Below are 14,365 nucleotides of genomic sequence, written 5' to 3' on the forward strand. Positions count from 1 at the left end.
AGTCTCAGTAATTTTCCTAGCGAGTTTTTCCTCCCCTTGCCCTTAATGGGTTAGGAGAACCAGCCAAGGCCCCCAGCATCTCTGAGCATCACAAATGCAATCTTTCATCCGAGGAGGACTTTGGGGTTTGGGGCAGGAGTTCTCCCTACCTCCTGTGGCTTGGAAGGGGAACTGCCTTCCTCCATGTGCGCGCAAACACCTGGTTGCAACACACAAACACACACACGATTGTGACTCCAAAGTTTCAAAGGCTTTCTGGGAAGCCTGCAATGCTTCCTTGGATGTTGGTGGTGGGTCTTCAGGGAGCCACAGGAAGCACATTTATGATGATAGAGCCAAGGTGTGCCGCTGCGGCTGGGGGCAGAGGTCAGGCGAGGGCAAGAGCGCAAGGCAGGCTCTGGCTGAATTATGTCTCTCTCCTGGCTTTAATGCACGGAGCCTTATGAGCTGAGTGGTGATGCTGTCCAGATGGTGGGGGATGTTGGCGGCTGAGCCTGCGAGGTACTACCATGAGCACTGGGAGAGGAGGGAGAGGAAGCGGGAGCCAGGGAGCATCTGTAGTTCACAAAAGGGAGAATACTCCCCCCCCCCCAAAAAAAATCTCCCTGGCCATCCTGTGCCAGTTGTGTTCACCTCTGGAAAAGTAGGTGGACAGGTGAACCTCCACCAACATCTGGAAGCAGAGCCGGATTTAGGTTTGATGAGGCCCTAAGCTACTAAGCAGGTGGCACTGCGGGTTAAACCACTGAGCCTAGGGCTTGCCGATCAGAAGGTCAGCAGTTCGAATCCCCGCGACGGGGTGAGCTCCCGTTCTTCGGTCCCTGCTCCTGCCAACCTAGCTGTTAGAAAGCACGTCAAAGTGCAAGTAGATAAATAGGTACCACTCCGGTGGGAAGGTAAACGGCGTTTCCGTGCGCTGCTCTGGTTCGCCAGAAGCGGCTTAGTCATGCTGGCCACATCACCCGGAAGCTGTACGCCGGCTCCCTCGACCAGTAAAGCGAGATGAGCGCCGCAACCCCAGAGTTGTCCGCGACTGGACCTAACGGTCAGGGGTCCCTTTACCTTTACCTTTAAGCTACTGAAGGTAATGGGGCCCTTTATATGTCCAGCTGTCCTTTGTCAACAACAAATTGTCACTGTTTTTTGTGTTGAATATATGTTATCTGGTAATTGATGGACCTAATAAGTATCTAAAGCCATTTGCACATGCAGAATGTAGGCACCCTACATATAGAAATGAGGAAACCAGTGATATTTTAGGGAACAGGCTAGCAGGCGGGGCCCATGACTTACATCACAGCAGCCTACACAACACAAAACATTGTTGCTGTATGTAGGTTTTATTTCATTTGTTTTTATCTGATATTTTGGAAATGTACATCCAGGTTTTTTTCCCTTTAAATTTTTTTGGGGGCCCCAAGAGAATGGGGCCCTAGGCTATAGCTTGTTTAGCTTATGCATAAATCCAGCACTGTCTGGAAGAGTTCAGAACTAAAAAGAACTCTGTACATGCGTGGAGGGGATTCTCGAGCAAATGGACTTGGGACTTCCAAGTAAACATCGGCACCAGCTAATTTAAACGTCCTTCTTTTTAGCATTTATTGGCTGGAAACCACAGAAGGGCAGAGGGCTCAAATCCTGCTTGTGGGTTTACCAGAAGGGGCATCTGGTTGGCCACGGGGAGAACAGGATGCTGGAATAGCTGGGCCTGATCCAGCGGGCTCTACTTACATTCTTACATTTTGCAGAATATTTAAAAAGTTGCCTGTTTTAACAGTTTAAATCCAAGGGTTAATACTTTAAGCTGCCTTCCTTTTCTTTTTAAAAACCCGTTCCTCGAAAGTGACTCTTGAAAGGTGTGCATACCAAAAAAACCTGGATTCAGTTTCCAAATTTCACCCAAATGTCAGTTTGCATGGGATATTATTACTGATTTATCCATTTGGTTTGCATCCCATCCTTTCTCCCAAGGGAGCCCAAGGCAGCAATATTCCCTCACCAGCTACAGTTTTATTGCTCGGTAGGTGTAGAAAATGAATTGTATTTTTACATCACCTCTGGTGCCTTCAAGTAGCATGTGATTTTTTTTTAAAAAGGTGTATTTTCCAAGTCTGAGATTCAACACAATCCTTTTTGTTGCTCCTCAGCAAGCATTGAGTAGAGGTTTTTGAAAGGGCCAACAATTCTTCATATACCTGAAGGACTGTCACGTGGAAGATGGAGCAAGCTTGTTTTGCTGTTCCAGTGGATTCAAATGACAAGAAGGGAGATTCTAATTAAACATTAAGAAGTACATTCTGACAGCAAGAGCTGTTGGAACAGACTCCCTTGGGAGAAGGCGGACTCTCCTTTGTTGGAGGTTTTTAAGCAGAGGCTGGGTGTCCACCTGTCTTGGATGCTTTAGCTGAGATTCCTGCATTGCAGGGGGTTGGACTAGATGACCTCCCGGGATCCCTTCCACCTCCAAAATTCTATGCTTCTATGATTGATCCTGTCCCACATTTGCCTGTTTCTGTTTTATCCCATTTGACACCCGCAACTTTCCCAGGCAGGGAGTTCCCAAGCCCACTTGTTTCTTTGGGGAGAGAGGTCCCGTCCTTCATCTCCTCGCCTCTTCCATCAGTTGTCCAACCTGCTTCCTGCGAGCTCTTGTTCCATGAAATAAATTAAATTGCAAAAACCGCTCATTGGTTTTATAGACCCGCCATCGCGCTCCCTTCTCTGCTGCCACCCTTCATTTAGGCTTCGCCTTTTCAGTTGTCACTTGGTGGGTTTTAAACAATCAGTTATTTACTCGTTTTGTTTAGCCGGGAAACGGAACATTGGTGTGACACTCCCTGCCAGCTGGGCAGCCTGTGGCCTGGCGGCTGCCAAGACTCTCTCTCAGCATGGTTGGCAGAGCAAAGGTCAGCTGTGTGGCCCGGGGATCCCTGCCAACTGCTGCCCCCCCCAACCCAAAGCAGCCCCCTGAGGTTAGGTTCTTCTGCACAGCCAGACTTCCTGGATAAACCGAGGCAGGCTCCCAAGGCGTGAAAGAGCAGCTTCCTTCCTGAATCGGAGCAATCCACGTCCTCTATTGCTCCGAGAAGAGGAACGACTTGCTATTTTTGGACGGATAGTAATCATCTCCATTTTTAAATAACCCTATTAATCTCCACTTATTAAACTACTTACAGTTGCAATGTATCTCGAGAGTGTATTCTGGCTGCGTACTGAACTGAGCTGGGGGGGCGGGAAGTGGGGGCTGTAATCATAAGCAGTTCTCTATGAACGTAGAAGAGGCTGCTGGATCAGGCCTATGGCCCATCTAGTCCAGTTTGTCTAAGCCTCTTTTAAAGCGATCTAGGTTGGTCTCCTGTTGGAGCGCTGTATGTAGTTTATGCACTGCATGAAAAAGGGGCTCCTTTTATCTCTCCTGAACATTCAGCTTCATTTTTTATTACCTTCATTTGGAAGGTAATAAAACCAGCATCTCAGATTAGGTCTGTAAACAGACTGGAAGCTGGTGGAGAAGGTAAAATTATAATGGAGTCATGTGCTCCAGGAAACCAGCTCCCACCAACTCTTCACCTGTTCCTCTTTGCACCAGTTTATAAACCCAGGTCTGCAGTTCGTCCCTAGGCATCTCCAGGTGTAGGGCTGTGAAAGACACTCACCTGAGAGACTTTGGAGAGTCCACTGGCAGTCGGCATGGGCAGCACTGATCTAAGGCAGCTTCCTGGGTTCGTGTGCAAAGCCTTTCCTTAGGCAGCCCCACGTAGCCAGCACTAATCCGGAACACGTTTGGTCCTGTTGAAGGTGACATGGGGGACCCCGATCCATCCCTGGCTTGTGACAAAAATGAGAAGCAAAACGCAGAGCAGACTGTGCGTTCGTTATGTGTTTTTTAAAGGATCCTGTTCTTTTCTGGATTTACCTCGTTGCCAACCAGCCTCTGGCTTGTGCAAAGTGTAGCATGGAGATCATCAAAATCAGGGGTTCCCAAAGTGGGTGTTCCTACCTGTGGGAGGGGAATTAGCCAGGGGGGCACTAAGGGTGCACCAGGGAGTTGCTGAAGGTGTAAATTACTGTGATTCTATGATTTTTTAAATAAAAAACAACAGTATTTTGTCTCTGCAAAAATATAAATACAGTGGAACCTCGGTTTATGAACACCTCGGTTTATGAATTTTCGGTTTATGAACGCCGCGGACCCATCTGGAACGGATTAATTCACTTTCCATTACTTTCAATGGGAAAGTTTGCTTCAGTTTATGAACGCTTCAGTTTATGAACAGACTTCCGGAACCAATTACACCCATGCTTCAGTTTATGAACGCTTCAGTTTAAGTACTCCGCGGACCCGTCTGGAACGGATTAATCCACTTTCCATTACTTTCAATGGGAAAGTTTGCTTCAGTTTATGAACACTTCAGTTTAAGTACTCTGCGGACTGTCTGGAACAGATTAATCCACTTTCCATTACTTTCAATGGGGAAGTTCGCTTCAGTTTATGAACAGACTTCCGGAACCAATTGTGTTCATAAACCGAGGTACCCCTGTACATGCATCCAGGCATACATCTTATTTAACCCAGAGCAGTGAATCACAAAGTTCAAAGACGTCAAAAATCTGAAGGATCATTCTGTTGCAATCTGTATGCAGTTGTACCTTGGTTTTCAAACAGCTTAGTTCTCGAACGTTTTGGCTCCTGAACGCCACAAACCCAGAAGTGACTGTTCCAGTTCGTGAACTATTTTTGGAAGCTGAACATCCGACGGGGCTTCTGCGGCTTCCGATCGGCTGCAGGAGCTTCCAGGAACTAACTAGAGCACCCTTCACCAACCTGGGGCCCTCATCTGTTGTTCTTGGACAACGACACCTTTCAGCACCAGCCAGGATATCAGTGGAATGTAGCCTGCATCCATCCTACTCAGAGTAGACCCTTTGAAATCCGAGAACACGGTTAACACTGGCCCATTAATTTCAGCAAGTCTGTTCTGCATGTCACTTAGTTTGACGCCTCCCAACATGATAAGTTTGCCATGGCTCCAAAAGTCCCACTGGTTTCAATGGGAGCTGTGCAACTAATTGACAGTGCGATCATATATGTCTCTACTTGGGAGCAAGACTGTATTTAATGGTACATGCTTCATAGAATTTCAGGCTGGTGTTTGGATCCAACCTTGTATCTTCCTTTCAGTTTTGCATATATAAGCTTAGTTATGTTTGTAATTCTTGCTTTGCAGGGCATTCGACTCGATAACCCTCGTGCTCCCTCCCAACTCTGTGAGTTGCTCAGACCATTGTTCGGATTTCCCCTTCCTTTGTGGTCCCCGTATTTGTGTGCTGCAACCGTGACCGCCGCCGTTCTCTTTCCACTTTAGCCCTGCTGTGTGTACAATTTCTTTCTCCCTTCACTGTGCCAGCGTGTCGTGACTGCGCTGAAATATCATCAGATTCTGACTTCAGAGAGATGTCAGCGGGGTGGAAATATTTCCTAGATGGACGCTCTGTATGGATCCTCGTCTTTTCTCAGTCTTGATTGCTGCCGCTTTCTTCCCGGGGGGCTTCTGCTCTCCTTCCTCCTCTTAAGGCCCTCTCCATCCTGGCTCAGTCACAGGGGTGATCCCAGCCAGCCAGGAATCACATAGCATATATTGGGACATTGACAATGAGGAGCCAGTCAGATCTGTTTAGGGAAGCTTTTAATGTTTGATGGATTTCTGTATTTTAATGTTTGATGGATCTCTGTATTTTAGAATTTCTGTTTTGTTGGAAGCCGCCCAGAGTGGCTGGGGGAACCCGGCCAGATGGGCGGGGTATAAATAATAAATTATTATTATTATATTATTATTATCTGTGGTTGTATGAAAAAGCCATGTGCAGGTGAAGGCTGTGCAAATGGGAGGCCTTGCCATATGGGAATGTGAGGTATCTTTGAAAACCTGGGAATTGGCTATCAGTAGCTAGGATTTCTGTTGTGCGAAATTGGAAAACATTGAGTGGTTTAAATCTTTTATTATAGTGCAAAAATACATGGGCTCTGGCAATTGCTGAAGAAGATAACCCACAATCTGCATGCTTAGAGGTAAAGGCTCTACAGAACACTTTTTCTCTTTCTTTCTCTTGTAGCCAAGTAAGATTGTCTTCCATAAACATGGTTTTAACAATGAGTCCGTAAGTGGCTGTGGAGGCCAATTCTACACGTCCTTCAACAGTGGGAACATTGGTTTCTGAGATGGAGTTGATCACTGTTAGGGTTTGCCAAGTGTGCCTTCCTCTTAACTCATTTCTCCCTTTCGTCCTGAGTTTGAGAGTCTTCAAAGCCTATGACACCTTTGGTAAAGGCTGTTCATCAACTGGAGCTCTCACAGGCCTGTGTTTCCCAATTGTTGGTGCTTATACTACATTTTTAAAGATTTGCCTTGAGACAGTCTTTAAACCTCTTGTTGACCACCAGCATTACGCTTTCCATTTTTCAGTTTGGAATAGACTAGTTGCTCTGGAAGATGATAATCAGGCATCCACACAACATGACCAGTCCAACGAAGTTGATGTTGAAGAATCATCGCTTTGACGTGGGTGATCTTTGCTTCATCCAGTACACTGGCATTAGTTTGCCTGTCTTCCCAAGTGATGTGTAAAAATTTTCGGAGACACCATTGATGGAATCTTTTGAGGAGTTGGAGATGGCGTTTATAAGTGGTCCATGTTTCACAAGCATACACTAAGGCTGGTAGTACGATAGGAACACTTTTACGCAATATAGAAGCATAGAATTAGAGAGTTGGAAGGGATCCTCAGGGTCTTCTAATGCAGGAATCACAATCCCTGACGGAGGGCCGTCTGACCTGGAGCTGCTTAACAACCTCCAACAAAGGAGAGTCCACCACCTTCCCAGGGAGACCGTTTCACCTCTTACTACCCAAAAGTTCTTCCTGATGTTGTGTCAGAATCTCCTTTCTTGTAACGTGAAGCCATTGGTCCTAGAACAGGAGAAAACAACCTCGAGATGCCCTTGAGATATTTGAAGGTAGCTATCTCCCCTCAATCTCCTTTCTCCAAGCAAATAATAATAATAATAATAATAATAATAATAATAATAATAATTTATTTATACCCCGCCCATCTGGCCGGGTTCCCCCAGCCACTCTGGGCGGCTTCCAACAAAACATTAAAATATAGAAATCAAACATTAAAAGCTTCCCTAAACAGGGCTGCCTTGGAGAGGCCTTCTAAAGGTCTGGTAATTGTTGTTCTCTTTGACCTCTGGTGGGAGGGCATTCCACAGGGTGGGTGCCACTACCGAGAAGGCCCTCTGCCTGGTTCCCTGTAACTTGGCTACTCGTAGCGAGGGAACTGCCAGAAGACCCTCGGCGCTGGACCTCAGTGTCCGGGCAGAACGATGGGGGTGGAGATGCTCCTTCAGGTATACTGGACCGAGGCCGTTTAGGGCTTTAAAGGTCAACACCAACACTTTGAATTGTGCTCGGAAACGTACTGGGAGCCAATGTAGGTCCTTCAGGACCAGTGTTATGTGGTCTCGGCGGCCGCTCCCAGTCACCAGTCTAGCTGCCGCATTCCGGGTTAGTTGTAGTTTCCGGGTCACCTTCAAAGGTAGCCCCACGTAGAGTGCATTGCAGTAGTCCAAGCGGGAGATAACCAGAGCATGCACCACTCTGGCGAGACAATCCATGGGCAGGTAGGGCCTCAGCCTGCGTTACAGATGGAGCTGATAGACAGCTGCCCTGGACACAGAATTGACCTGCACTTCCATGGACAGCTGTGAGTCCAAAATGACTCCCAGGCTGCACACCTGGTCCTTCAGGGGCACAGTTACCCCATTCAGGACCAGGGAGTCCTCCACACCCGCCCGCCTCCTGTCCCCCACAAACAGTACCTCTGTCTTGTCAGGATTCAATCTCAATCTGTTAGCCGCCATCCATCCTCCAACATCCCCAACTCCCTCAACCAATCTTCACAATGCTTGGTTTCCATTTCCTTCATCCTCTTGGCTGCCCTCCCCTGCACCCCTCCCTCTCTGCTGCTCCAGAGCTCCCTCCCCTGTCCACCCACCTGAAATTGGCCTTATTTGTTGAGCACTGTCTGTTCATGACTGCCTCCCGCCAGCCTGGCGCCAGCCTTTCCCTCTGCCCCCCTTCCCACCCACCCCACTGCCAGGGCTGCCATTGTTCCTTCCAGCTGGTGGATGGGGCACCCGCTTGCCAAGCCAGGCGTATTTCCCAGCTGGTTCACAGTCTTGCCGACGGCGCTCCATCGTCGCAACCCAACGGCCGTTAACCGTAGACCTTCAGCTGGCGTGGGGGCTCCCTCTTCCAAATGGATCAGTGGCAAAGCTACCTGCTCCAGAACCGGGAGCAGTGTACATCCGGGGACATGGCGCACCGCCTGCAGGGGGCGTGGCATGTGTTGGAGGTGCGCGGCATGTGGTGAGCGTCCGCGGGGGCGTTTGTGGTGTCATTCCCCCCCCCCCGGATGGCACCCGGGGTGGTCCGCCCCCCTCCCACACCTTCGTCTGCAAGTGAAATGGATGAGTGGGATTTGGGTGCCTGTGACTTCCCCAGCGGTGCCAACACTCTTGTGTTCCTCGCCCCCTATCCTCTGTGAGTTTTTATAATTGAGAAAGAGAGAGAAGAGGGATCTGGCAGGCTTCTTCTCCTTCTTCTTGTAATTGTCTGGATCCTCTGGGCCTTTCCCAGCTCCTTCCGTTGACAGGCGGCGCTTAAATCAGATTAAAGGTGCCCTTTCAAGTGGGAGCGGGGCTGACCCCGCAGGTAAGACTTTTTCTGAAGAGCTTGGCGGCACGGCCTGCCTTTTCTCTGGGGTTCGACGCTGACAAGCTCTCCGCGAGCGCCCTGCGGCTCGAGTCCTATTAAAGGGAGACTTGTTGGGACTCTGGGATGAGGAGACAACACCAATGGGCTTTTTCATCCTGCCAAAGCCTTTCATCCCTGGATCTGAGGTAAAGGAAATGAGATGATGCAGAGATTGGGGGGGGGATGTTTCATGTTCCCCCAAAGCCCCTGGCACCGACACTTCCCCTCCATCAAACACACACACACACACACACACACCTGCCCCACCTTTCCTTTGCTAAAGGTGTGCTTGCAGGTGAGCCATGGTGCTTCGCTGTGGATTTGGGGTTCGGGAAAAGGTTGGGAGAGGATTTGCACGGGGCGCCTTACAAAGGCCAGTTCTCCCTTGGGATTGAGGTAGGCATAGCTCAACCCTTCCTCTTCACTCTCCCCTTGACCCTGACCCCTCTCCCCCCCCCCAAAAAAAGACCCCACCATTGTTCAACCTGCTAATATTATAGTAGCTGAAAAATGGGGGAGGGGAGGGTTTAGGAAGCATATCTCTTGAATGGATTGTGGAAAAATTGGTCCACAGCAACTGTGATTAAGCGAACTGATTGCAAAATAAAACCTATAAACCAGCCTAAAAGATTTGTGAAAGAATTGCAATTTTTTGAAATGTTTTACAACGGCAAGATGAATGATGCTGTCTGGCCCTTGCAGCTTTTAACCTGCTGCGACAGTATAACTTGTTGCTCTTTCTCTTTGGTTTATTTTGTTTATTTATGAAACAATATTTATTTCTTTAAACAAACAAACAAACAAAACCCCCAACCATCAGAGCAGAGAAAGGGACACTTTCATTTGTCCTGTGGCGTCTGAGAGGGTTTCCCCCCCCCCCGTCTCACCGCAGGATAGCCCACTGATTCCCAGTGAATCAGAACAACCCCATTCCGTTTCAGTGGTAAACCCGGGTTTTTCCTGGAGAAAGCGGCTGGACAGAAGAAAAACCTCTCGTTCATGTGCCTAGAAGTCACAGGAGAAATGGATTTGCGGATAATCTCGTGGCCGGAGGGAGGCAGCGATGGGCGCTCTCAATCCGTGGCAAAGTGTTTCTTCCCCTCTGCCATCTCCCCAAGACAAGCTTCCTTGCCCCGTGGCCTTGCTGCTTCTAGCTTAGCCCACCCTCCCTGCTGTGCCCCCCTCCCACTGAGCCTTGGGAGAGCAATGGAGGAACAGGCTAGGGGTCTCTCTGGTCTCCAGGGGGTCCCTGGGCAGTGGGATCTGGCTCTTCCAAACTCTGGCACCAGCCCGGAGGAGCCCAGAGGCGATGGTAGCGATAGGTTTGGCCTCTCTCGCAGAGGCCCTTCTTGGAGCTGGCCTGGCGGTTGTGCGCACCCTGGCCACCCCCCCCTCGCCTTCCACACGACTCGCTCTCATCCGCGCACCGGATTGTGACAGCAGTCGCTTTATCCTGAACACCGCTGCAAAGATCCTCTTTTAAAACAAGCCTGTAGAAGCAATTTGAAGTGCCGCCAATTGACAAGAAGTGAAACATTTAGACATGAGGTGTTCCATTTCGGCTCCTTCGGTGACATTTTCAGAAATTCAGTCAAAGCAAAGGAAGAGCCATTTCTTCCGAAAACATTGGTTTCGGATGGGGGGGGTCAACCTAGGAGCTTTGTGGAGAAATCTCTTCTTCCCTGTTCCTTTGCTAGTTTTGAACCATTCTGTTTTCTCCCTTATTTCTGTTTTAATAATATTCCCTGATTATGCATGTTAGCCTCTGAGAGTTTATCCACACTTCTGCAGGTCCCCAAAGCACGTGTTCAAGCAGCTTTCTCCTTTCCCAGGAAAAACTTGCTCTTTAGTGCTAAATTGGAGGCAAAGGTTCACCCAGAGAAAACCCAAATAGCTGTTTGTTCCAATTTAGCACCAAAGAGTGATTTCCTCCAGAGATGAGCCCAACCTGGCACCTTTTCCCAACCTGGCACCTTCTTCCTGTTTTGCATCACAACTCTCAGCAGCCTAATGGACCATTCCTTTTCTTGCCTCTGCCTGTTTCATGGGCCACTGCCAGAAGTTTGGTGGTTCAAGCCCACCCAGGGACAGCTGGGGGCAGGATTTCCACATTGCAGAGGGTTGGGCTTTCCCTTTTTTGCACTGCAACTCCCGTCAGCCTCTGCCAACACAGCTCAGGGGGAGCAGGCAATAGTGATGGACTGGCTGGAGCTTATGGGAGTTGTAGTTCAAAGATCCAGAAGGTGCCAAGGCGGGGAAAGTCTGGTGTACGCAGGTAGTTGGCTGGCTCAGCACCCCTCTTCTCTCCATGAGACTTCTTGATTTTCAGTCCTCAGTCCAAGAGCCAGGAGAAAATGGTCTTTCTCTGGTAATAATAATAATAATAATAATAATAATAATAATAATAATAATAATGTTTGTTTGTTTGTTTGAGTACCAAGGCGTTTGAGAACTAAGGTACCACTGTATTTAAAAATAACAAAGGCGAGTTACATAGTTTAGCTTTGTGCTGCGTGAATAAGTCCTTTCCTTTCTTCCTCTCCTCCTCCCACCCCAATTTTTTCACACCGTATTGTAGTTATTGGCATCTTTTGGGGTCTGGGGAGAACACCACAGTTTTGTATTGACCACACAATGCCCTTCCCTCTAATCTTGCGAAGACCAAGCGTGTATTTCAGGTGACGCAACGTGTTGGAACATGTAGGTTGCCGAGAGGGACAAGTCAAAGGGAATGCAGTCTGATGTGAGCTGCAGCTGAAGCACCTCTGTATCAAATTGAGACCTGGGAGACATGGGTTCGAATCCTGGCCCTTGGTACTGGGCGGTGCCAGGCTGATCTTTCTCCTGGCCTTTACCAGCCACGTGAGAAAGAAAACAAGGGTTGAAGCTGTTTTGCCCAGTTCTTGTGATACTGCAACCATTTGCTAGACTGCCACTTATGTGAGCCCATTTCTTATTGATTACTGCTTCCTTCTTCCCTTCCTCCCAGGTTTTGGCCCTACTGACCCCTCGCTGTTGTGTGTTTGCTCCTGCAGATGGCTTACCCTGTGTCAGGAGCGTGTTACGTGGTGCTAGCTGCGGTGGTGGTCGTTTATGCTCAGAGGCACAGCCAGCAGGGTAAGTAGCTGCCTCTTCTCTATCCCAACCTCAGTGGGAGATTTGTGGTTATTTTATTGCTTATTAATTCCCCAGACCAGGTCTCAAGGCGGCTTACACACAAATTAGAGCAGCACAGATCAAAGCACAAAAAATCAAAACACCTATAAAAAAGGCAAGTCAACTCTAATAGAATTGAAGCAACATAAAAACAAATCTATTGAAATACAGACCATAAAAACAGCACGGCACGATTTGAAAGCCCCTGTCTCAAAAGAAACAATCAGTTCCCAAAGGTCCCGCCAGAATAAAACAGTCTTGGCTTGCTGGTGGAAAGACAAGGAGGGAGCTAGTCTGGCTTCTTTAGGAGTCCCAAAGTTGTCTGGGAGCCACCACCGAGAAGGCCCTGTCTCCTGTCCTCACCCAGCATGCCTTTGAGGGTGGCAGCACCTAGGAAAGGGCCTCTCCCAAAGATCACAGAGCCCAGGCAGATCTGTCTGGAAGAATTTGGTCCTTCAGATATTCTGGGCCTAAGCCAGAGCAAGAGATTTCTGCAGGACAAATGGCCGAGGCAGTTTCTTGTTTGCCCAACAAAGACACTCAAAGACAGTGCTGGGGGCGAGTTGACTGAATCTGAGCTTCTCTGCGACAATGTGGTGAAGCATCCATGTGGCCTCTTGGCCAGGTGTCCAACTCTTTACCCACATGGCTTGTGTAAAAAGAGTAGAAGCCAATTGCACGGTGCATTACAAGGTGTTTTTCTGCACCAGCTGTCAGCTAAAGAACAGGGTGGTGTCTGTGTAGGGCAGGCATCCTCAAACTGCGGCCCTCCAGATGTTTTGGCCTACAACTCCCATGATCCTTAGCTAACAGGACCAGTGGTCGGGGAAGATGGGAATTGTAGTCCAAAACATCTGGAGGGCCGAAGTTTGGGGATGCCTGGTGTAGGGATATGACACAATTTCCCCTGCCAAGCACTTCACGGCTAGTGTGGTCTCCGGGGCTGAAGAGGGGAACTTGCTGCAACTCTGGAGTAGCTGAAACCCCTGCGGATGGGGGCCTCCAAGGTCCATCTAGTGGAGAAGCCAAGGACATGCTTTCTCCCTGTTTCAATCAGGCAAACGCCAATTATGGGGCATTCTGGCCACCCAATGAAGACATCCCTTAATAGGGTTCACACTGGTCACTGCACTGATTTTACTGGGTTTTATTTGTGTATTTCTTTTTTAAAAAAATGGTTTGTTTGATGTTGGGGGAAAAAAGAGATGCAGGCTAGCACACTTTGTTTTGTTTTTATTTTTGAAAGATGTCTTAGCTATGGGCAACTCGTTCCAAACAGCTTGCATATTACAATATTCCAGGGATGCATATATGGAACTCATAGTCGCTGGATGTCCGGAGGGCTCTCCAATTCTGTGATTCTATGTCTTTCTTTTTTTTAAGGAAGGTGCATTAGATCAGTGTTTCTCAACCTTTTTTGGGCCACGGCACACTTGTTCCGTGAAAAAAATCACGAGGCACACCACCATTAAAAAAGTTAAAAAATTTCACTCTGTGCCGCCCTATATTATAATTATGACTGTAAGAAACACTTGCCAAATATTGCTTTCCGACGGGTCAGCGTTGTGTATTGGTGGCCGCCAGGCACGTGACAATGCAAATCGCCCTTCTCGTCGCCGCACGTCGCGGCACACCAGCCAGCGTCTCGCGGCACACTAGTGTGCCGCAGAACAGCGGTTGAGAAACGCTGCATTAGATAACTACATGGAGGATACAGTCTTTTAGCTATGACAGCCTAAAATGGAATCACTGCCTTTAGAAACAGCTTAGCCTAGTGGATGCTGTGGTCGATGGGCGTGGGCAGATTTTGCATGGTGTCCGGTTTGTGAATCTCTCCAGGGCATCTCATTTAGGGTAGGCAGAATAGAGCATCATTCACAACCAGGACATCTCCTCTTGCGTTCTAATGGTGTGGTGTATGGTGGTAGCAAAAGTCCCCTAAACGCATTTTCTGGTCCCCAAAAGAGGAAAATCTAAGAACTCTTAGGAGTTCTTGTCTTCGGATTTTGCAGGTGTTTTACTGTGGTTTGATAATTTGTCGGAAGCTGCCCAGAGTGGCTGGGGCAAGCCAATCAGGTGGGTGGCATATAAATATGATGATGATGATGATGATGATGATGATGATGATGATGATGATGATGCAGAAGTTCTGCCCCTTTTAGAGACAGAGGCTGGGCTCCGACAGAACTTGCCTCGAGCGAGCCTGACCTTCGTGGGCTGTGGGGTTGTTTTTTGCCTTCTTCTTCTGAGCCCCTTCTCCATAATTGAGTCCTCCCTGGGTCTTGCATGTGCCTCTCCTCGCCTCGTGATTTCTCTATTTTTAAACGAGTAATTCTCCGCTATTGATCAACACCTTGGCTGAATTAACTCACATTTAAATAATAATTATG

At 48.4% G+C, this 14,365-nt stretch overlaps 1 protein-coding gene across 5 annotated transcripts in view; it reads left to right on the top strand.

Annotated features, from left to right (window-relative positions):
• The window catches only part of CNTFR (ciliary neurotrophic factor receptor), a 367,284-nt gene that overhangs the window by 199,255 nt on the left and 153,664 nt on the right, over positions 1-14,365 (top strand). For 3 of the 5 annotated variants that reach the window (XM_035100658.2, XM_035100656.2, XM_035100659.2), the window contains one exon: positions 11,855-11,936. In XM_035100658.2, the coding sequence (XP_034956549.2) occupies positions 11,855-11,936 (82 nt within the window). Of the gene's footprint in view, positions 1-11,808; positions 11,937-14,365 lie in introns of all 5 variants that reach the window. The other 2 variants (XM_060280404.1, XM_035100657.2) reach the window with 1 other exon arrangement.

This window comes from Zootoca vivipara, chromosome 11, assembly GCF_963506605.1.
Source record: "Zootoca vivipara chromosome 11, rZooViv1.1, whole genome shotgun sequence".
NCBI classification, from domain to species: Eukaryota; Metazoa; Chordata; class Lepidosauria; order Squamata; family Lacertidae; genus Zootoca; species Zootoca vivipara.